General features: G+C 38.3%; 2 protein-coding genes across 12 annotated transcripts in view; both read right to left on the minus strand.

Moving 5' to 3' along the window:
- Positions 1-20,441, minus strand: part of bmpr1ba (bone morphogenetic protein receptor, type IBa) — a 68,504-nt gene extending 48,063 nt beyond the window's left edge. For 2 of the 3 annotated variants that reach the window (XM_085294561.1, XM_085294560.1), the window contains exon 1: positions 20,185-20,440. The gene's annotated coding sequence lies outside the window, so the exon portion shown is untranslated. Of the gene's footprint in view, positions 1-20,184 lie in introns of all 3 variants that reach the window. The other variant, XM_085294563.1, reaches the window with a different exon arrangement.
- A 753-nt stretch (positions 20,442-21,194) lies between these two features.
- Positions 21,195-24,369, minus strand: part of pdlim5a (PDZ and LIM domain 5a) — a 92,339-nt gene continuing 89,164 nt past the window's right edge. For all 9 annotated transcript variants that reach the window (XM_085294566.1, XM_085294574.1, XM_085294573.1 and 6 more), the window contains 2 exons: positions 23,565-23,680; positions 21,195-23,099 (listed from right to left, as the gene is read on the minus strand). In XM_085294566.1, the coding sequence (XP_085150692.1) occupies positions 23,010-23,099; positions 23,565-23,680 (206 nt within the window). In that variant the 3' untranslated portion in view covers positions 21,195-23,009. The remainder of the gene's footprint in view (positions 23,100-23,564; positions 23,681-24,369) is intronic.

Genomic DNA, 24,369 nt, shown 5'->3' on the forward strand with positions numbered 1-24,369 from the left:
TCAGTGAGGAGGATTACTGCTCAAATCCCTTCTTTGAGTTCCTACAAACTGTTATTTCACTCTCTGCTTTACAATAGGCAATGAAAACACTGACAGGTAGGGTGACTTGAGAATGGCAGCACCAGAAACGCGCATGAATGCAGACAGATGGCATCTCAGCTGTTTACTTCACTTTTTTCCTAAAATGTTCCACAAAAGTTTTACTGAAAAGCATGTTTTCCCATCCACTTAAAACGTGAGACATAAGAAAAAGATGTGACTGTGTAACTGTGAACGTGGTGCAATCGAATTGCAGCATATTTATGTTGGAACTGATATAAAGCCATAAATAAAAAAGGGTGAGGTACATGCCTCATGTTCAGACAAATTCAGCTGACGTATATACCTCAGGTTTGCATGCCATGATAATCATCACAATATTCAGCATTTCAAAGAACTTTAAAAAAGACTAAAGCAGTCGTGTGAAAAACTGAAACATTGTGTCTTATCATAATGCCACAATCTTCCCAGGAGTGGACGTCCCACCAAATTTGCCCCACCTTGAGATTATGAAATATTTAGACACATTAACAAAAAAAAAAATAACCAAAACGAACTCTTCAGACTTCAATTAGCATGCTAAGCATTAAAGTTCATTCAGTGTGGCTTGTTTGACAGGATAGCCAGAAGAAAGCTTCTTCTTTTTCTAAAAAAGAACAACACACTGGCTTAGGTTTGCAAAGTTGATTTTAAACAAACCATTTTTGCGCTGTCTGTTAAGTGGACAAAGGACAGATGACACCGAAGTGGAGATGTCTGACTATGCACAGTCCAATGTTTGACAAAAAACCCCAAACCAAAACAGAAACAACACAGTGTATCAGCACAAACATCTCATACCAACTCTCAAGCACGATGGAGGAACAGTGGAGATTTGGGTTTCTTTTGAAGCCACAGGACCTGGGCAACTTGCAGTTATCAGGCTGGTCACAAACTTCTCTAATATGAAAGTATTATCTATATTGTCTATACCAAAGAGGCCATCTGTCTAAAAGCAACAGCACAGCAGCAAATCTATGACAGAATGACTGAAAAAGAAAAGAATCAAGCTGCTGCGATGATCGAGTCAGAGTCCAGACCTCAATTTGACCTAAATGCTCATACTGGATGTGAAGGGAGCCTTGCCTGTCTGAAAACCTCAGTGAACTGAAACAATGATGTGGGTAAAGATTCCTCCACAATGATGTGACAGACTGAAAGTCCTACAAAAAAAAAATGTTTATTTCAAGTTGTTGAGGATGTTTCTACAAGCTATTGTAAATCTTAGGGTGCACTTCATTTTTGAGTGCTCTGAAAACGTTATTTTCCATAGGACTGTATATAGACGTAAACTTCTCTGCAGACCTGCTGCTTATTTTTGAGTAAACTATAGCATTGATGCTGAAATAAATCAATTCTATTATGGAAAAAAATGCATTTATAGTATTGTGGCCAGTATCCAATTCTAAAATTGTCATAAAATCTATTCCAATCTGAAACCATTAAACATACCACCCACACTCCAACATCGGCAGAGCTTAACAGTGCGGCCACAGAGAATTTAGTAAAACCTAAAAAGCCATTAAAAGAAAACACATGATCAAATTTATGTGAGTCCATAAATAGTCAAATTTCTGAACAGAAGATTTATTCATACTTTTGGCTAATGTGGCAATCACTCAGCAAGCCTGGCCATTTAACCCTAAAGTCACACATTACTGCTGAGAGGCACTTCTGTTGGCTGGTTTCTTTCTCTCTCATATACAGACATTTACATTTTGCTCTGTATTTTCTGTAACCTAGCTAGTATGGAAACTATCAATTCATTTATTAGCCATAAAGGCATTAAAAAGCGACGCTTGGGAACGAGACAGAACTTATAAATGCCAATTTTTTTCAAGTAATTTTCAAACTAGACTCAGTGGAAAGTCGGAGATTTAGTGAGTAGGCGATCAAAGTGATACTATGGAGGACAGACTATTTTACCCAGCTAGAAAACAGATCTTACACACAGACAGATTTGCATGCCACTTTAAAGTTGCTCTGTATCAATGCACATAACTCTTTAAATCCAAAGAGTTATGTGAAGTGCAACACAATGTCAAGGATGTTCATATTTTTTGTTTCTTCTTCTTTTTTTTAAATTCTTTGATGAAAAGCATTCTCAAGATCCGTTTATGAGACAATAGCAATATCAGCGCCAAACATGGAGCTTTAATTTTCTTGGGCAAGCCAACTCCAATAAAATCCAGGCAGCCATATTTTGCAACTCGACCTCAGCTGAACTATCCCCCCTTCAAACAAAAATTTTAAAATGTACTGTTTCCATATCTCTATAACATGTTATTACTGAAAATATTTATACTTCTTCTGGCAGATGACAGTCTGACATTGACTGACAGGATTTACCTTTATTCTTCAATAAAGTGTAGACCACCTTGCTTGCAACACATGCCAGAAACTGTAGAGTGTGTTTGTATAAGTTTGACTGACACATTCACTATGGCAACTGACGTGATTTGTTTCCCCAGAAAACACCCCCAGAGGTGCGAAGTACAGTATAGAGCCGTGAACAGGTTAGACCTGTGTGTCTGCAGATGCATGCGTATGTGTGAGAAGGTCACTGCAAATTGAATTTTAGGAGGTGTCTGAGATACAGAACAGCAGTTTGAAGGATATGACTCATTACTGCCTCAATAGACCCCTCAGTGTTTAGCCGCAACTTAGAGAAGCAAGGGAAAAAAAATCTACTTACCAGCCAGGTTACCAAATCTTTCCCACCTGTTAGCTCTGAAACTTTTTAAAAAAAATTTTCATTTCAACATTGTGAGGCAAAAAGATGTCGTATGGAAAGGCAACTTTAAAAATAAAATGCATCAAATTCACTGTCTATTATGATTAAGTGCATTTTTTTCAGTACATAACATGAACAGCTGAGTCTATTTGGATAATTAAATTGTCCCACTTATAGTTTTACAACCAGATTCGTGACTTTTTCCAGGACAGATGGTTTAAATGTCAGATGGGTTGTGCGCCATAGACTAACCAGTCTCTCTGTGGAAGTCTTTAAAACAATTAGGAACATTATTCCGAATCCATACCAAATCCCATGAGGGAGACATCTGTGTGATCACAAATGATTTTTGCAGCAGAACATAGAGCCAGAGTGAAAACAACTGTCTTCAGCAAGAAGAACAGCGCAACAACAGACTGTATAACACTGATCAACCTCATCAAGTCAGAATTCCAAAAAGGAAAATGACTTCAAATCTGTCCAGAGAGCCTGAGAACGGTTAAACTCAGACTTAACTTTTGTGATCTCATCTCATCTCTGATCTACTGTAGGCTGGATATATGATTACCTACATGGAAATTGCTTTTTTAGAAATAAAACCCAAAGCTTTGAAATATTTACAACAGCAAGCAGGTTAAAGTTGGAAAAAAAAAAAAACAGAGGCTGATATTCAGTATTGTCAGAAAAATCTTGATGTTTACAGATGTTTGCCTTTGAAAGTTAACTCACTGTTTAAAATCAACTTTGAGCATTTAGAGGTTTTTTTAGCTCTTGTACTCACACCCTGCTATTCTAACGTCATCTGACAAAGGAAAAAGATGAGAAATTATTTTCCAGTATCACAGAATGTTTTTCAGAGCTTTTATCCATTTCTCTCATTTTCCATGTGTTCTTCCATGGAAACCCTGTTTTTATTTTAAGCTGGTGCCTTGCTAAAAGAGCTGTGATGTGGGGCTTTTACTTGCAAAACAATGACTTAAAGATCCAAACTGTTAAAAATTCAGCAACAGCATCATCCTGCTGGTAAATCTTATCAGACGTCACTTCTCTTTTTGTCTTCCCTATGCCTCTTTAAACACAACAAAAACAACAACCACAGTGATGTACAACACCACAGTGCACCCACTGCAAAATAAATACATTCACTGCTGAGTTCAAAATGCCCATAGTGACTCTAGGCTATGCTGACTGGGTCAATTGATTTTAAAAGAATTTTAAGCTCTAGAACCAAGTATTTTTAAGATTAGTTTAAAGAAAATGCCCTGCTTTACTCCTGCTACCAATGTTTTGGCTTATTTCCACATAATATAAAATAACTTGCTTTTCAATATCTCTGTTTGGATGTCTTACTGTAATATACAAACATCTTATGTGTGTCCCCAAACAGATTTTGAGCCACCAAATTTGGCACACACGCGCATCTTCAGCCCCTGGAGGTTCTTATCTATATCAAAAAATATAATGATGTCATCATTTAACCTAGCAACCACCAACCAATGGGCTATAGTGACCCACTTGTAACATTTACGCAGCTATAACACCCCATGAAAACATTGCATCTTTTTTTTTTTATTTCACAGCATTAATGTCTAATTTACATCTCCACATCTCATATTATCATGTCATCACGTTCCCTACCAACATCCTTACAATTGAATAAAATTTAATTTAATTCATTTTGTTTTTTTCAGATAGTGCCAAATAACAACAACAGTCGACCCAACGATTATAATAAAATGATATTGATAAAGACTGTAACATGGGAGTGTAGTACTTTATCCAATATGAGATCCATTCCCATAAAGCCATCGTGCTAGAATGTGAAAAAGAACAGACACACTGTGACAGTGTCTAATGCTTAACTTTGCTGTTTTTGCTGAACCTTCTACATATGTTTACAAGTATACAACAATGTGTTATGGGCAGGGTTAGAAGACGTACTAAGAAAAAACAGACACACAAGAAGACAGAAAAACAACACTGAGAGGTAAGAAGAGGGGCACAGTAAGCAGAAACACGCAAAACTAATTCATAAGGGATGAAAGCCAATCTTGCAGGAGAGCCACTTTACCTTGAGAAGGCCTTGTGGCAACAAAGAGCACCCACAGCCTCCAGATTATCCTTAATTTCCTGCAGCAGAAGGCCTGGCTATGGCAAGTTTTCATTGCTTAATTACATACATTTGCACAGGGTCAGAGAAAGGTTTGGAATGAGTTCCTGGGACCCTGCATGGCACAGCAGCATCCCTGCCAAAAGGGATATGAACAAGCCCAACAGAAATCTCTGTGAAAAACAATACAGTACTGTTGATTTTCATACTGTACAAGTAAGATATGTAAAGTCATGTGTTAGCCTGATATATATTGACCACTTTGCATGTTTATATAGATTGTTATAGTGATGGAAGGTTTCTAAGAGAGAAAAATACAGACCAGCATAATGCAAAGCAGAGAAAATGATCCCAAATCTAGTCTACAAACTTCTTGGAAGTGCAACAAAGATTGTGGACATTTCTGAGTAACATGCTACTACGTAGGCATTTTAATTATTTAAGTCAGTCATTCAAAGCATTCATTGTTTTACCAGCTGTGTGTTACAGTTTCTATTTAGATTTTATTTGACATCCATCACCTGCCTCTGTTAAGTTTACATTCACCCAAAGGAACCTCTCACATTTGTATGTGCCAGTCTGAGCTTATTAAACCTTAAAACAGAAGTTTGGTCAAACTGATTGTTTTACTTTACATGTGTGCATTCCTTATTTCTAAACCATTTTTGTTCAGATGTCAAACAACATATGTAGCTAAGTCAAGTTCCTGGCACCGAAGCGTTTCTTATAGAACTAAATATCACTGACAAAGTAAACACTACACGAGTCAAGTATGAACAGGTGTCGCTCAAATAAACGACTTTATAAATGGCATATTGTACACAATAATGTAAAGTATCACTAGCATCTCGAGATTTTTTCAGTTCTAGTACTGACAGTGAAAGCAACTTCCTTAACACTGTTTTACATTTCAGAAAAACACACAAAGCAGGAAGAGCAGGTCTTTAAATCCACACTTTACAAGCACATTAACAAAGTAATACTCTTTTTTTAAATTACACTGGCAGAAGAGAGAATGATTCCTAATGTGTTGCATCAGCCAGAAAGGAGACTGTCTAATGTCTCTGTAATGTCTGAGTAAGAAACCATTCTAGCTGGCTGTCATGAGTCCGCTTACTTCTACATTTCTAAATCACAGGCCATGTTTGAGGTTGAGGAACGATTGGCAAATGTTTGCCTGAAAAGTTCTCACGCCAGTTTCCAGAGGTGGGACCAAGTCATTGTTTTGCAAGTCTCAAGTAAGTCTCAAGTCTTTATCCTCAAGTCTCAAGTGAAGTCTCAAGTAATGTCAGGCAAGTCCGAGTCGAGTCACAAGTCACTGGTGTAAAAGTCCGAGTCAAGTCACAAGTCTGAAACTTTGAATTTCAAGTCCTTTCGAGTCTTTAAAAACCCCCGAAAAAAAGCATGTTGCAGTTATATGCTAAATGTAAATATTAGACCATGTAATTTTAAAATCTGTGTTTTTCTCAACACATGACAAAATAGTGAACTTAGAAAATATACACAAATTGTGAAATTGCACCTCTTTAAAATGCAGCTCAATTAAACTTAGCTCCAAGAATAATTTTCACCGACAGTTCTGAGATAAGCTGCATGTTATTCTTGGATGCGGTTGTAGGACCAGCTTTAAAATCGCATGACAAAAATATCATACACATTAAAAAAAACTGTATCACCAACGTAGCCTGGACAACATTTGCTAGTTAGATGAAGTCAGCTATCTCATCGTAGCATATTTATATGCATATTTATAATTATACGGTTCTTGGAGTGAGTGCACACACTCATGAAGTTTAGTAACTTCAGGTCACTGCAACAAGCCCAGGTACAGTTTACCGACGGATGGGTGCAGGACCTTGAAATGCACCGTGTAGAAAGAAAGACCATCGTACGTATCATAAGTTTACCAGTCTCACAAATCGTCGTCATAAATACACATTCGTTAACCGTTTATTAATAGGACCTTTGAGCTCAACGGTAATTAATCAGTAGTGGAAATAATTTCTGGTACCCATCACAGAAATGTAGCAGTGACAATAATACTGTATGCTGTAATCGCACTGGGCAATTAGTGATACAAAAACCTGTTTTATCCTGTGAATAAAAGTATATGTTTTTGTCAATGTACCATAATAACAGAGGCGAAACGCAATATTGTGTCAGGACAATTCACTATTTATGCACAATAAATAAAGGAGCATAGCGCGACAATTTCTGTTCAGCGCCAGACTTGCTTGTAACCTATATCACCAATTATGTTATGAAAATGACGTATTAACTACTAAAAAACACTGACCTTCGTGTAAATGCTTGGAGCAGACTAACCTGTGAGCTGGAGTGTTCTGGGACGTTATATTTGATCTTTGAATGGCTGAAATCCAGGCCATCCGTCGCGTCTTTGTTACTTCGGAAACATGGCTCGAACAATTTCTCTTCAACGACGTAATCCGATAACAACCGATCTCTTTACCCGTCGGCTTCCCGTGGCTGTCATGCGACCGGCTATTGCAGTTAATAATACAACAGCTTCTTGACATTTTTGTGTTTCTTTTTATCGCTGTGTGACTGATTTCAATTGAAAGCCTGCGTGCGCTAGTACCTCTTGCCACGAGTTCCCAGAATCCTTTGCGGTTTTACCCCTGAATGACATCACATTTTCAATCTCTATATAATATGCATGTTAAGTTTTATATTTGGGGTGAAATATCAAGTCTTTTCAAGTAAACCGGTTCAAGTCCAATTCAAGTCCCAGGTCATTGGTGTAAAAGTCCAAGTCAAGTCACAAGTCTTAGAACATTTTTTCAAGTCAAGTCTAAAGTCATAAAATTAATGACTCGAGTCTGACTCGAGTCCAAGTCATGTGACTCGAGTCCACACCTCTGCCAGTTTCTAAAAGTCATCCTTTAACCTCTCAAAATGATCTTAAGTTTCAGATTTCCTGCCCGTCATATCCTATTACAGTTTAATAACTGCAGGGAGCAGCCTTTGAAGAAAAAATATCTGACTCTGAGTTTCAGTATGAGTGACAACACTGTCATGATTTTTTTTTTGTCAATTGTTTGTTAACGAATTAAACTCAAATAGTAATCCAACACAAATATTTAAAATTTCACCTTCAAAAGAAAAAAACAACAACACTAATTTGTCATATGAAATTGCCCACTAATTCATACATATCATATTACCTGTGTTCCACATCAGACCTTCTTAGACAACAAAGGACAGTCATATTGGGTGGATTTTGCTGCCCTACCGCCACCTCGCATCCAGGTGGCCGCAGACCTTGTAAATGGCTCCAGACGCATGGACTCTGTCCACCATCTGAAAATGATTAGGACTTTGCTTCGCTGAATACTGCTACAGCCTGCGGACTCAATTGCTGCAACACATTTTCATATGCAAAGAAACCAAACATGCCACCCAAACATTCCTCCATCCTTGCCGGGGATGTAAATCAGGAGCAAGCAACAGCATTCAGTTGGGTTTCCGAGCAAGGACAGGGGCTTGCACTGTGCTACAGAGCAGATGACCATTAGACAAGCAGCCTAGAAAATTTAAAGTAGAAAGTCACACCAAATGATTTTAGTTTACTGACTTTTGATATTTGTGTTATACATAGTTAAGTTACAGCAATGTGTGTGTGCACAGTATAAAGTTAAAACATATATTGTATGCATATACTACATTATTGTCCATTACCTTAAGAATTTTCTTGCTTTGCCATTTGTTTTCATCCTTATTTCTCTTTTTTCCTCTCTCACTCACACAGTCTCTTTCCTCCGTCCCTCTCCTCCACCCTGACATCTGATAGTGATTACAGCACAGCCTAAAAACACAACGCTCTAAACTCTCCATTATTGAGCGACTTTGTATCACTGACATAATTTGTTCATCTGCATGTACAATTAACGGACACATGCACAGGCCCCTTTAGGTTTATCCCCTACAAAAAGACGCTCAGGCACACGAACATGGTAACACGCACGCACGCACACACGCACACACGCACACACGCACACACCTTAATCATGCAATTGCATGCACTCTCTAACTCCTTCCACCCTTATAAACCCGTTTCAAGCACGACCCTCATCCTGTCCTACCCCATGTCCCCACCCCCCTCCATCCCTCAGCCAGTCCCCTGGAACAGAACAGTCACGGCTGTGTGCACTGTTGATTAGCTAGAACCTGAACCTGGGGGAAACACTGGAAAGCTCAGTGTGCTTTATTGTGTTTCTCTTTCGGACAAAGGCATTCTCTGACAACTTGGCTTTCCCCCGTCCTATTACCTTATCTTTTACTAATGTAACCCTAACATTAAGGCAACTTTCATTCCTACTAAGAGTCCTTTTTCTTTAACACAGTGTGGCCAAGATTTAGTGGAGAAAGGTAGAGATGAACAGAGCTGAGCTTCCAAGATTTGAGCCCTGGTGGAACAAGTGTGGATGTGTACAGCGGTCTCGGGTTGTAATTTTGGAGTGTTATGTGGTGACTTTTGGGCACGCAGGCAAGGGTGTGTGCATGAGGTTATTTGTTATGGCTAATTCCTTAATCCCACAACATGTGCCTGAAACCTGCAACAGATGCCTCTAAGGCGAAACTTCCAAGCGCACACAAGCATGCACACACACTTGCCGCACACACACCCACACATGCACAGAGAAGAAAACACATTGCATTGCTATCATTACTAGAAGCCCTGTGCAGAATGTCTGCTGCGGCCAGTTTTGCAGAACCAGGAGATCTGCAGGAGCAAGGTTTAGAGAACAGGACGCCCTCCTAGCCAGTAAGCTTTCCAAAAAAAAAGTAAAAAAAAAGTAAAGAAGTCTTCTCTACAGGACTTACAGGAACCACACAAACTTGCTTATGTCTGTCTGCCTCCTGATTTCTGTCACACTTCTGTCTGCTGCTTATTAAACTAAGTTTGTTGGCAGCAATACAGTGACTCCCAAAGCTATAATAGATACCAGTCATCTAGACGAAGCCAGGTGAACTGTGACTTTGTTTTTGTGAAATCTAGGATCTTTTAAAATTGTATAAAATAAGTTATGTGAGAACTGCTGGAACTTAATCATTTACAGTACTGTTGAATTTTGTAAAATTAGGTCATACAGTGGTTTAAAAGCTCTGAAGCATAAAGCTCATGGTGAAACAAGTGCTTGTTTTTGTTATTGTTGTAGAATATCATTTATTATTGTAATAAAACAGGTTAATTTTATATATATATATGATGTCCATCACCTTGCCTCTGCACAGGACATTTTAAGCCTCAACTGAATGTCATGCCACTACCAGGTCTTATGTCACCCATTACTAGAAACAGCATAAAGAAGCAGCAGAAAGCTGGCTGAGAACAAGTACGAACTGTGTGCCTTAAACGATATTGTATCACAGCAAGGTAGGACTGCAGGGTATGCAGTCCCCCCCTACAGGAAGCTCAATGGACATGGTTCAGGGGTTATGGCTTGTAAAAACACTGCTCCCAGCGTATTACTTTGAATATAAAATCAGTGAGCATGTGAAACAGATTAGTGCACATGCATGCACCCTGTTTGGTTCATCTAAAGATGTCAATGTATGCCTTTGTTTGAAAGAGAATCTACTATATGTGAGCAGAAAGAGCATCCTAAGAAAGACCAAGAATGGTGAGAGAGAGAGAAAACAGAGTATTCAGAAGATGACACTGTGCAGAAATAAAAAGGCAACAATATCAGAAAAAGAAATTCATGGGCACATGACTGATGTTTCCTGCACAAGGTCCTAATGCTATGCAGTCATCCTAATGCTGTGTAGTCATCTGCTTGATAGTTTGGTCTGCGACCTATAGAGGCCTGTTACGGACATCTGGTCTCTCTTGGACTCTCTTACTCCAAATTTCCTCAGCATTTTGGAGCTTGCTGCCTCTTAATCTGGCAGAGCTGGTTCAGTGTTGGCCATCTGGTCAGTTCTGTTTTTATATCACCTTATTAAATCTACAAACAACAGCAACCCAGCTACAGTGCTATCTGCTATATTACGATCTTTATGTTTTCCTCATATTTTTCATCCACTCACTTCCTGTTACTGACCTCTCACTAAACTCCCTGTAAGCCTCTAAAGACACCAAACAAAAGACTAGATAACAGAGTAAATATCTCGTTCATATTCAGCTCACCAGCAGATGTCAGTGAGCAACAGATTTCCCAGTGGCTGCTGTTATCAATGCGTTGATTCAATAAGCATTACGCTGTTACACAGAACACAACACAAAGACTCCCATAGGCCTGCTTCATATTGTAATTGCCTTTTGAGGTGGATATGAATAAATCCACCGGACATGCAAGTGAAGAAACAGACCCCCATGAGATTTGATTTCACATGCATCAGATTCAATATCTCAGAGGTTTAATTCAATTCGGCATCAATCAAATTTAATTTCTCTGGAATAATGACTTTGGAAAACATATTGATGAGCCTATCATGAATTTATGTCTCATGGGGAGGCAGTGTCTGCACAGACAACATGGATGCAATTTCAGTCAGGAGGGTATCGATGATGCCACACAAAACAGTTCAGTGTGCAGCAGCACATTTTGCACTTATCTGTTGAGGCCAAAAACAGAGAAAGATAGCGGAAAAGACAGAAGAAGACATGGTGAAAAGAGAATAATAACAACTAGTGACTTCTGAGTTTGATTATACACATTATTGCCACTCCTTTGCCAAAGACACATCTGCACGAATCAAAGAAAACCATTTATCATTCCAGACCTAAATGCATTTGTGTGGAGGACTGGACAACACAGTGAAGACTAAGTGGGTTAAATAGGGGGAGAAAACAAAGAGAGACAAAGAGACAACTGCATACGGCCTTCTGCCTCAGTCACTTTCAGCTGTAACTCCCCGTCTGTCACTCTTTGCGAAACTAAAGTAACGTGAGATTCAAATCCTTCAGATTCTGTTCACTTTGTTATGTCTGAACATGTGGAAATAAACACAGTACGCAGAACTGCTCATGTGTTTTACATATCCTGCCTGGAATATAGGAAGTCAAAGTTTTTCCATCACTCGGCCTGACCTTTAACCTCTCTGGCATTTCTTAAAAAATTAACAGCACAGCCACAGCTTGAAGTAATTTCTCTCACTGAAAATATCTGAAACAACAACAACCACAAACTGACGCTTGATGCCACTGTCGATAAATTAACCCATTTTCACTCGAACTCCAAGAGAAATCGATATTCAGGACCAGGTTTGGGTCTTAATAACGGCTTCAGGAAATCTCAATAAAGGCATCTCCTAAAACTTAACAAAGATACTTGCTATCAGGCAAATATTTCTTTCACTGCGGATGGAATGGCACCTCAAAGGAGGTACCATGGAAATTGAGGTCTTAGGTTTTTGGGGGCAGGAGGGATGAAATTGTCCCAAAGTGAATCCAGATGTTTATCATTCTATCCTCAGACCTCTTTACCCCCTCCCAGTTCCCCACTCATCACTCCATCATTTCTCTCTTGTTTTTTTCCCCTTCGAGTGAACTACAGGTCTAGTGATTACTTTGGTTAGAGCAGAGCCAAACCAAACACAAGAAGACAGTTGTGGTCTACAAAATAGAGAACAGCTTGAAAGTTCAAAGTAAAAAACTATATGATTTAAAGCATCCTCGGGGCTCAACCTGTTTATGTTTGGGATCAGGGCTTTTTTGCAAGAACAATATACTATTCTCACTTAGCAATTAAAAGAGGTCCTTGTACTTTTTCAGACAAGACTAGAAGTCACCAAACGTCATGTCTGTAAAGATTGCACATGCCAAAAAACAGAAAAGAAACTAGCGGAGTCGAGCTGTAGGACCTGCAGTGAAAGAAAATACCCAAATAATGAGATCAGAAGCTGGCTGGTAGTATGTTTTATCATACTCCCTGTGGGAAACAGGCCTAATAAATCATAATTTAAACATTTTCATACCGTCACTCTATGTGGCTGTGTTATATTGTCCACCGGCTTTATTTTAGCCACAAAGTCCATCGCACAGTGAATTGCTGATCTCGCCTTTGGGTCATGGAAATATCTCTTTAGTAAGCCCAAAGCTGGGGTATTATAGGTATTCCTTTTAAAAAGACTATACCAGGTCATCACATTAATCAAAGTAAAGAAAAAGGGCAACACCGGAGGAGGAGTGGCTGAATTCTGCGGCCTGTGTGAATTACAGAGCACAGGGGCAGAATGACTCCATCATGACATCAGGAGAGGTTATTTTTTTAAAAGGTCCACCCTGAGGGGCAGCAGAGTGGTAATGAAGATAATGATACTGTGCAGCTGAATGACCTTTTTGTTAAAACGATATCTCTGACATTAACACAAATTCACCCTATATTATATACAGTAGTCGAACACCCAATCTAACTACATTCTTCTAACACCTACTCATTCTCTTCTACCTGGAAAAACATGAAAATTCATTGTTCAGGGTTGTCCATGACAACTGGACGCCCACATGATTTACATGTAGACGTTTCAGTCTTCATAGAGCCCAACACAGAAGCTCAAACTTATCAGGTCATTGTCCCACTCTGTCCCAAACTTACACATGCTTACAAAGCATTCTTTTTGATACCTCTCTTTCACTCACTTGTACTCACACATAGGGGTGGGTTTTTATAATCGATTCATCGATTAAAATCGATTCTGGCTTGGATAACGTAAAATCGATTCATTAAAATCCTGAATCGATTTTATTAAAAAAAATTTATTTTGCCCGAAATGCCAGAATCTCTGGTGACTCACTCACTTGTCCTGCCAAAAGTTTTTATGACAGATTGAGATTGTGGCACTTCACTGTGTGTATTCTGTGGCAATGACAAACATAATAGAACAGTTTGGAAATAATAACATGTAATAGCATTGTCCAGTTCTTGAAACAAAACAAAATAAATCTACACACCTTCCTTTATTACTACTCACTACTTTATAACTTTATTTGCCTCCTGTGGATGACACACAACTTCACACAGCACTTTCACAAAGCTCTCACAACCTCTCCCCTCATTAGCAGCTGAATGTATGAACAGAAGTTGACATTCACACCTTTGAACAACACTTGAGGAGGAATTTCAAGACGTCAATAAAGATCCGGTTTCAACAACACTTAAGTATTAAACACATATCATAAATGTTAAACTGGTCAGCACGACGCTTGTTATCATCAAGGTAGCAGCTATGGCTAATAATAAAACAATGTTAATGCTGGAGTTAGACTCTCTTAAGGTTCCAGACAGAAGCAGAGAAAAGTTTAGCTTCAATCGTCAGAAACGGTGGCAGCCTGCCTTACTTAGAGCAACAAAATATGGTGCTTAGTCACCAGAAGCACAGCAAGACCTAAGATAAACATTTAGCACGGCCTAAGAGAGTTTTAAAATATATTTAAAAAATAAACTTTCAAGTTTTATTATTATTTCAGGATTTTTGCATCACATCAGACAGTTTGGATAGGACCTTGGCATTTTCCTTGCCAAAAGCACTATCTTAGTAAAATAGTAAATTTACCTGACCAAAAAATTATATAGATTACTTACACAGGATTCACAGTGTGCAGTCGCATGATCAAATTTTGCAAGGCACGCCTTGCATAAGACTTCTTAATGTGGGAAAGCTTTTTAGCAATTTTAATATCCTTGAAAGGAAATAAAGAAAATAAAAAACACACTCTTTTAAAACATTATTCAACTTTGTCAAATGTTCTGTGACATCAATAAACATCTTACGATAAGCTCCGTCTGGTGTGTTGCTAAATTATGCCTGCACCCAGTATGGACCACAGATGTTAAAGGAAAACTGATGAGGTTGTCTAAGTAAGCAGTTTTTGGTTAGATAACAGAATTTAAAAAAAAAAAAAAATTTACATACACAGTGCACTGAGGTCTGCTGACATTCAGTGTTAGTATGGCTTGTGATGCTCTGTAAGAAAAAAAACCAAAGTGTGATGTGTGTGTGTGTGTGTGGGGGGGGGGGGGGGGGTGTCACTGCATACTTCTGTGAATATATCAAAGAAGCACAGGCAATAGATCACAGCCCTCATCTTTAAGTCAAGCATCAAATGTTTTAACTCATCCCAGCTTCAGGGAACAACAGAGAAAAACCTGATGGAATCCATGTGTATGAAGCCAAACGCACACACACAGACACACAGACACGCAGACACACAGACACACAGACACGCAGACACGCAGACACGCAGACACGCACTCTTACTTTCTAAATCAAATTTTAAGTTTAATAGTTTAAGTTTAATATCTGACTTAAGGAGGAAGAAAAACCCTTTAAGAGCAAAAAACATGTTAGATATATCCATATAAAGCATTTTAGAGTTCTGTGCACATGTCTTGATCCACTTATCATTTCTTTATATTTTTGCTTCCAGGAAGCCAGGCTGCCTTTAAAGTGGCCTTGGGCAATAGTTCTCCAGGCTTTCTGAAGGTCTTTTAGTGGGAACTGGCTACTGTTTCTCTTGGTTTCAGTCTGCTCACTGTATCCAACTATTTTCAGAGGAATGCATTTTTGTTTGTTAAACCACTAAACACTGAGCTATGAATCAGTCATTCATAAAAAAAGGCACCCAACTCAAAGGAATGAGCCAGTGTTGTCTCTACACATACTGTAATGGACAACTTGCCAAAGAAACAATTTTAAGTTGGATTTTGATACTCATAAAAAATGGTCTCAGTGGAAGGTTGGCATTTAATAAGCTATTTTTAAGAAAAGGAAACAGTCTGAGTTGTAATAGATTACATAAGAACTCGACTGAAAATTTGTGCAAACAGGTCTTATGGGGTAATTAATCAATTTGGACATTTTTGATTCATTATCAGTGCGTGAGGAGAAGGTCCGGAGACAGGTACAACAGAGTGTTTACAGCCATGTGTAAAACTCAGTGGACACTCTGTCATGGGTAGTGGCTGCATTTCAGACAATGGTGTTTTGGATCTTCTCAAAATTGATGAAATTATGGATGCAGAAAAGTACATCTGAATTTTAATCCACGACGCAATATCATCAGAAAAGCATTTGATTGGCAACGGCTTTATTTATCAGCCTCACAAACATACAATGCAGTAAAACATACGTGGATAGAAACACAATTAATGGACACTAGTCATGGATTGGCCGTGTGGGATCATCTTGATATAGAACAGAAAAAAGGGCAGCTACCATCTAAAGAAGAGCTTTGAATGTCCTTCGAGAAGCCTGGAGAACTATTCCTGAAGCGTACTTAAAGAAACAAGCAAAAATCCACCTCACTGGTGGTTTCTGTCAGGCCTTGCTTGCCCTGCTCATTTATTAAAACACAGACATGTATGTTAATCTATGATGTTATTGTTTTTGTCTTCGTTATAACACTTTTACACATTCAGATGGCAAAAGCAGCTGTTCTTAAACACTGAACACTAACAAATAGACTTCTTCTTCTTTGCTAGCTAAACATTCATTATATTTCATTTGTTTTTTCCCCCCTGTGACTGACAGTTTTCATAAATGTGTCTGACCTTATAAGATATTTAACTACACCGCCAGCCTAACTATTACTATGTGCTACTGTTTATGTCATATATAAAGAGTAAAATGGGTTCTAATCCTAATTTTAAATTCATGAATGCAAATGCTGTTAGATGCACCATTCCCACAGGTAAAGCAAACCCTGAGCAGATTAAACATGTTGTTCCACATCTGGCCAGGCGAGACGAGACGTCTGTAAGTAAAACTATCACACAAACAACATAATGCTCTACAGCTGAGAAAAAACACACTAAGAACAACAATTACAATTTACATTACAGACAAGCTGGTATTGTTATTGTTATATTTCTTGCTATTTTTCAAAACATTTACAAAATAGAGTTGTATAACCACGTAATTATTCTTGGTGATTTTTTTGTAAGAGACGAATGCTTCTTTTTTTTTCTTTTTTTTTTTTAAGAGTTGTTGGAGGGTAGCTGTTAAGTTGAAAATCAAATCTGTAATATAATCTAACATAATTAAGGTTAAGCAGTAGATGTTTCCAGTGTTTGCCACTCCAACCTTTTAGAACAGAGCCTCAGATTTGAGGCTATTTAAGGCAGGCTGGGCACAGTTCATTATCTCAACACTAGAACCAAAGAGGACTCTGAGAAAAAATCCAAAATTTAGAATGTTTCAGAATTTGAGTGGAGATAAATGCTCAAATGTTTCTATAAATCACACTGACACTGTAATTAAAGAGCGTAAGGTCTTGGGGGGAAAAAGGCCCCAGGCTAAGTTCTCTTATCTGTTTTTGAGTCTTATCAACTCCATCAAGTTGAGGAAATTAAATGTTAGAGAAACTAAACACTGCACTATGGTTCACTTAAATGATTGTTTACACTCTGATTAACCCTACTGTCATATGCATTCTTATTTAATGCATCGTAGGTAATCTGATTCTTGTGATTAGGGATCTGATATTGTTTTAAATCAAGACTGTCGTTAGCATAATAAAAGGAGAAAGATAAAAGCAGTGAGGTCTGGCAAGCAGCCACTGCAGAATGGAATGAACAGAAATATCAAGGACATGGCACATTTCTGTAAATCTGACCTCGTGCCATTTACCCATTTGCTCTCACTGAACACTTGAAACAAATCAATTTTATGAGCTCCCACTATTGCATCATGGTTTTATCATTCCTTTCAATAACCCCTATTTCATCTGGTTTAGCTTCATTTTTTGATGCCTACACATAAAAACTACAAAGCAGTACTTCAGGTTTTACTTTGCCTGCTCGGTTATGGACATAACATCATCAAGAATCTTTAACACGAACGTTCGCTGAGTTTGGAATCTGGGATTTTTTGAGGCTTATGCTGAGTCTACCGTGTTCAGTGGGTGTCAAAAGCTACTTCACTTGACTGCATGGCATGACATGGATGAGTAATCATTTTGCATATAAAATCCTAAAACAGTCCCTGTCTCCAGTGTATGAATTGTAATTTTTTTATATGCCCATTTATAAAAAACTTTGTATTCAGATGTTTGACAATAGGAAAAAAAATAGATCTTTAAATAAAAACTGCTTTGACAATTTACCTGCATTTAATCGTATCACACATTTAAGCACAAAATAAAAGAGACAGGCTTACATCTATCGACTAACACAAAAACTATGCAATCTCACGAATATATTAAATAGGGCATTATGTCACACTTTTGAATAAGCTTTACTTTCCAGTGCAATTTTGCAGCACCTCGTCCTTCCTACGTGTTGCACTTATCTTTTTTCTAGGCAAGCGCAAATTCAGTTTGTTTTAGGCAGATTTGGCATTCTTAGAATGTAGATTAACCTCAAGCAATGTGATCTAAATTTCCAGCAGTAAGCATGTCTCACATCACGAGGTGTCTAAAACTGTTAAGTGTCTGATATTTCTCTCTCTGATACACACACACACACACACACACACACACACACACACACACACACACACAAGGACAGAAAATTAAGGAAGCGTTCTGTTTACAGCTGCTGTGTAAAACTCAATTACACAGCCAATTGAGAATGTGGCTGTTTCTCAGATTTATTTGATGTGTTCCTGACCTAAATAAGATTGCTGTTCCAACTGAAGCCTCAACAACTGCAAACACTTACTAGTTTGACAGACAGGGAGAACAGTACCCTCACACTGACGCACAGAGGCGCACACACATACACGTACACACACGCACACACATCTGGACCTCTGTTTCTCTCATTTATACTTGCTGAGTGCTTTCCTGCGCGGTTTCCCTGTGTTACCGGTCCCGGACCCCTCAGATGAGGTGAGGTAAGATTTGGAGTCACAGGATTATGCCATCTGGACAGACATTCACACAGGCTTGCTCATGTGAACACATGCACACATACAGATATAGCCTACTCTTGTCATAAGCTACACTGACAAACACCTGGACCTGGTTACTGGTCTCAAAGAGAGAGCTGAATACTATGTGCATTCCTATGTGTGTATAAGTGGGGTGTATGGGGAATACTGGGGCAGTGCTGGAGGCTGTGTTGAGGTTCATTTGATTTTTTCCCCCCTGCTTTTTGAGCCCTTGAATAAGGGGGCCCACTCAGGCAAGTCTCGAAAATTCAAGTTGGGTCACTGCTACTACAAGTTGTAAGCCAATTCTATTAAAATATTCAATCGTCAGCTGTCATTATAATATATATATATATATGCTTTTCTTCACACAACTGAAATTTTCCCTCTTCTTGAGAAACTAATAACTTCTTTTTAATTAATAAAAAAAAATCAGACCATCAAGCCACCATTCTGCCCAGCGCAGGGCATCCAGAAATTTCTTCAGGTTTTGTTTGAGGTTAAATTGAATTGTTTGCAGCTGACCATCATGCATAGCTATGTGAGCCATCCACTAAACAGTCTTTTACTTGTCCCTTTGCATCTGGGATCCTAAATATGTGGACAAGGCACAGCTGGCACAACACATTAAAGGAAAAGACAGACAACTTCCTAAGTTCCATACATTGCAAAAGGGACTTGCACCAAGCCTCTTACTAGATGTATCATTCCAAGGTGGGACCTGAAGATAGTTCCTCTCTTTAGAGTCATGAGTACAGATGGGACTGGAGAATGGCCTACTCCTTTCACTTGCCACAGCTAAAAGTCTTTGGTCTTGTCCTAGTATCTTTTGGTGAAATTAGCCAACAGTAAATCCTGGTACAAGGCTGTACATCAACTCATAGAACTAGAGTTACGTTAAGTAACTACCATTTGCACACTGTACAAATGAATATTAAAGTACAGAACAAGAAAAAGAGGAATAAGGTGTAAATCTAGAATCCATCATGCATTCCTCTGATAACAGCACATATTATTGATTGTTAAGAAAAAAGAAGTTGCGAGCTTGGCTGACCGCTACTGCGTGTTATTTAACATGTATCCTAATTTACTTTTCACTTTTGGAAAATATAGACCAAGCAACGCCACAGAAATCCCAATCACGTAAAGTGTAACGTAAACACCGCTAACAGAGACATGGGTAAACTATTAAAGCTCCTCCTAGCGCTTAAACTTCTCTCTCTTCCATCACATTGTGGCTCAGGAACAGCTACGCAGTGAGATAAGCCTTAAAAAACGCTCCACAAAAATAAGTCGATATGACGTGAATCTGACTGTAAACACCCCGAGAGAAACGACAAAAAACGCTCTGTCAAACTTCCCAAGGTGAATACAAACTGACTGAAAAAGATCTCCGACTCGCGTCTGCTTCGAGTTTACTCACCTTAGGATGCTTTCTGGCTTTCTTTTTGTCGACTGAAAGGAAAAGTTGCAGCCCACGATACTCAGGGTAGATACGCGAGTCACTCTGTTTCCAAGTGTAGCTTTTCTTTCTCTCGCGCTTTTCCCTCGCTCTCTTTACACTTAAACACACACACACTGGTCTCACACACGACTGTGTTTCTGCAAAGGTCCCTCAGCTGCAGGAGGGTGATTAATGCCACAAGAGAAGGAGTGCATTAGCAGGAGAAAGGTGAGTGAAGACTCGCACTGAATGGGTTCCTTAAAACCACTCCAAAGGGCTAGTTGTTTAAGGAACACCTAAACACAAATGAACTCCAGTCTAATTACAAAGAAAAACACATCCAGGCTTTGTCGCACAACACAGTGTTTTTGTTGTTTTGCTTAGATTTTCCCTTAAGAACGTTTTAAATTTGGTGGACTTTAAAATGAGTCTTATGTGAAAAGACTATCAAATAGGCCTATATGCTAAGGATTATACATCATGCTACAATAACAAGTAAACATTAGCTCAGCAATGCTGAATCAAATAAGTAAGCTATGAGCTAACTCCTTAAACTATGTTACCATGTGACATCAACTATACTGGATAATTTTTCTGCCTGACTCATGCCCCATCAATTGAGACAGCGTGTAAGGGTCAGTGCTGGGTTTGTTAATGTGTCTTATATACACTCAATAAAAATCCCCCAACAGTTATCTCATTTTCGTTGTTTTCTACAATAACAGTAAAATCAGTTTGATTGTGCAAAGATTGGTTTGTATTAAAAATGCTGGTTGTATAGAGGACATGGGAATAATGTGTGGTGATGTGCCCTACATACCACCGTTTACTACCTCATTTTCACCTTTATTTCTCTGTCTGCCCATTTTAACATTTGTCAGCAGTGCAGATGTGTTAAAAATCCTCTTGACAGTGGCTATGACTTCTCTACAATTGTGTTAAAATAGTTTAATTTGGTTAGATATCATTACACTATAAAAAAATAGCTGACATATTTGTTTGGGGCATTTAAAAGCACATAATTTATTTAAAAAACCAGATCAACTTTAAGAGTTCCAACAACAGTTTTCTACTTGAGAATTTAGAGACTGAACACTTAAATCATGCCCATTAGCCCCTTACAGTAAAAAACAAGATTTATAATTATAAGAAGTGAGTGAAAGAGTGGGTTGTCATTTGTAATAGCATTGGGAAAAAACTAAATAGGCTGGATGTATCCTGCACCAATAAGTAAGTAAATGTCCTCATGTTAAAGGTGTGTAGACAGTCAAAAAACAAGAAACTACCCTCCATCCATCCAATCCCCGCACCAGTTTCTAAAATAACAACATTCTCTACTTAATGTCATCTCAAACATATTTTCCTCTTCTAACAAAATTTTAAAAAATGTACTTTCTAAACAGAGCTAAACATAAGGAGAAGTGTATGAAACAGATTTTAAAGCAAATATATTTTCTTTCTAAATCATGGCAGAAAATAAATAAAAATGGGAACAGGATTCATGAAACTATGTGAAATGTCAAGAAAGATATGTTGGTCCACATAGCAAGGAAGAAACAGGGACTTCTATATACATTCACCAGACACTTAAATATTCACTTTAATTTTTAACTGCTTGTTAATGCAAATGTTTCATCATACATTAAGCTGCTAGAAATAGTCAAGGTAACTTGCTGAAGATCAGAATGGGGATGAAAGTTGATTTAAGTGACTTGAGAGCATCTCTGAACTTGCAACATGTCAAACCTTGAAGCAGATGGGCAACAGCCCAGTATGGATGTGCAGTCGACAAATCTGCAACTGTCGGATGTTGTCATGTCAATATGGACCGAAATCTCAGATTTATGTTTCCAGCAACTTGTTGAATCAATGCAATGAAGAATTAAGGCAGTTCTAAAGGCAAAAGGGGTCCAACCCTGTACTAGCAAACTAGCAAGAGGAAACTAATAAAAGTAAATGAAAGTATCTATGAAAAACATTTGATCGTTTTTGGTGTTCAGGTTTGCTCAAGTGCCTTAATGTCGTAGCCAGCTTCACTCAACAAATAGAAAATGAAATCAAATTTCCTTAAATTACAACATTCAAATAACTGATTAAATCAAAGGCAGCAGCTTTAATTACAACTCAGACATTCACAGATGAACTGTATAAAGTAACTAACACAAGCATATCCTGCAGTATTTTAATGCATATACTGGGAATTTTTTTTATAATAGTTGCTTGTGAAACTGTAATGCAAAAAACAAAATAAAACGAAGTGTAACACAGGACGTTCTACAGTTTCATCTTTAAGTCTTTATAGGTTTTAGCCAGATTAATAAAATTGATTACAACTACACAAACACTAACAAATATCATAACTAACAATAAAAACTTGCCAGCATCCTTGAATACTTAAAATTATCAAACATTTCTGGTGGTGTCTAAAGATAATGAGCACTGTGCAAGCTTAATAATAAAAACAGAAAGTGTGATGATCTCACCACTCAAGACAAAAATCAGAAGAACAAAGTAAATGATAAAGTCACAGTCCTATGTGTGAGGAAATAAAAATGGCATTATGGTACATAAAATGTATCAGTTGGCAGTAAAACCTTGCTATTTGGGGATGATTGACAACATAACATTTAGTTTACAAAGATCAGTTATATTTGGTTGAAATGTGGTCAAAACTAAGATCCTTAAGCTTTATTGCTTTTTGTGCTAAGAGATAGCACCACTACAATAATGACTACTACTGTCATCATAAAAGGTGTCCCCAACCCTCCGTGAGACAACATGTGGCCAAGTGAATAGTTTAGGCTTCATATCTTCAGTGTGTGAGCATGCTTCTTGCAAAGAGGTTTGTCCTTTTTGGAGAAGAAGGTCTGGCCTTCCAGTGTGGTACAGCACACCTGTAAAAAGCCCAGCACACATGAATAATAAGAGGTTATATAACAAAAGTTAGCCAGCCTACACTAATATTCACAATGGATGTAAGTCAGTGTTTCTTCTAAAATAAGCACTGCTGTCATATTATTGTGAAAAAATGACTTACGGTGAGCTTATGAGATTGCTACAAGTAAGCTGTTCTGCAAAAACCTCCATTATAAAGGATGGATAAAAATGAACATTGTTGTAGTACATTAACAATAACAAGAAAGAATGACAGAAAGGACTAAATAGGGCCAGTAGCAGAAAGTACCACTATGACCTCAAACTGCTTCCTAATTTTTTTTGTGTCCAAGTTAAATAGATAAAAGTTTCTTGATGGCTCAAAGTTGGAAATGGGAATATGAGTAAATGTGACAGTAGGTCATATGTGTTAGTCTGCTGATGCACGCAGTTTACTGTGATTCATGCCTAAGGCCTTCACTTACAGCACATACAAAGCAGGTATCATGCCAGGTGTAACCAAGGGCTTCCAGGAATTTGTCTCCAGCCTCGATGGGAAACTCACAGCCATGACAGCCAGTCCCAAACAAGCTGTAAAAGTCTGTTTAGTGACAAAGAGAAAAGTCATGTCACTATGGTATAAACAAAGGCTTTAAAGTCATAATGGCAAGACCCAAGCAAACTTTAGTACTCAACAAAGAGAGCTTGCAACTATTTGGGGTACAACAGGTTCACCCACACTCCAAATACACACATGTTAGGTAAACTGGTGATTCTGACTTCAATTCAATTCAGTTTTATTTATATAGCGCCAAATCACAACAACAGTCACCTCAAGGCGCTTTATATTGTAAGGTAGACCATGCAATAATACATACAGAGAAAAACCCAACAATCATATGACCCCCTATGAGCAAGCACTTTGGTGACAGTGGGAAGGAAAAACTCCCTTTTAACAGGAGGAAACCTCCAGCAGAACCAGGCTCAGGGAGGGGCGGCCATCTGGTTAATGTATAGGTGTTAATGTTTGCATGAATTGTTTGTTGTGTCTCTGTGTTTGACCTGCAATAGACTGAAAACCTGTCCAGGGTGTACTCTGGCTCTCACCCCGCGACAGCTGAAACTGGATATAAAACACATTGCGAGTGAGCAGCAATTCAACTGAAGCCCACTTTTATCTTTGATCTATTTACATACTGCTGGATTTTTTTTTCTCTTTTATTCTAGCACAAAAACATTGTATACCGCTACAGGGAATTCCCACAAAACCTACATTTGGAGATGTAAAGT

The sequence above is a fragment of the Mchenga conophoros genome, linkage group LG12 (assembly GCF_057382185.1).
Source record: "Mchenga conophoros isolate Kocher_MC1m ecotype Shallow Benthic linkage group LG12, M_conophoros_male_GT1.1, whole genome shotgun sequence".
Classification (NCBI taxonomy): Eukaryota; Metazoa; Chordata; class Actinopteri; order Cichliformes; family Cichlidae; genus Mchenga; species Mchenga conophoros.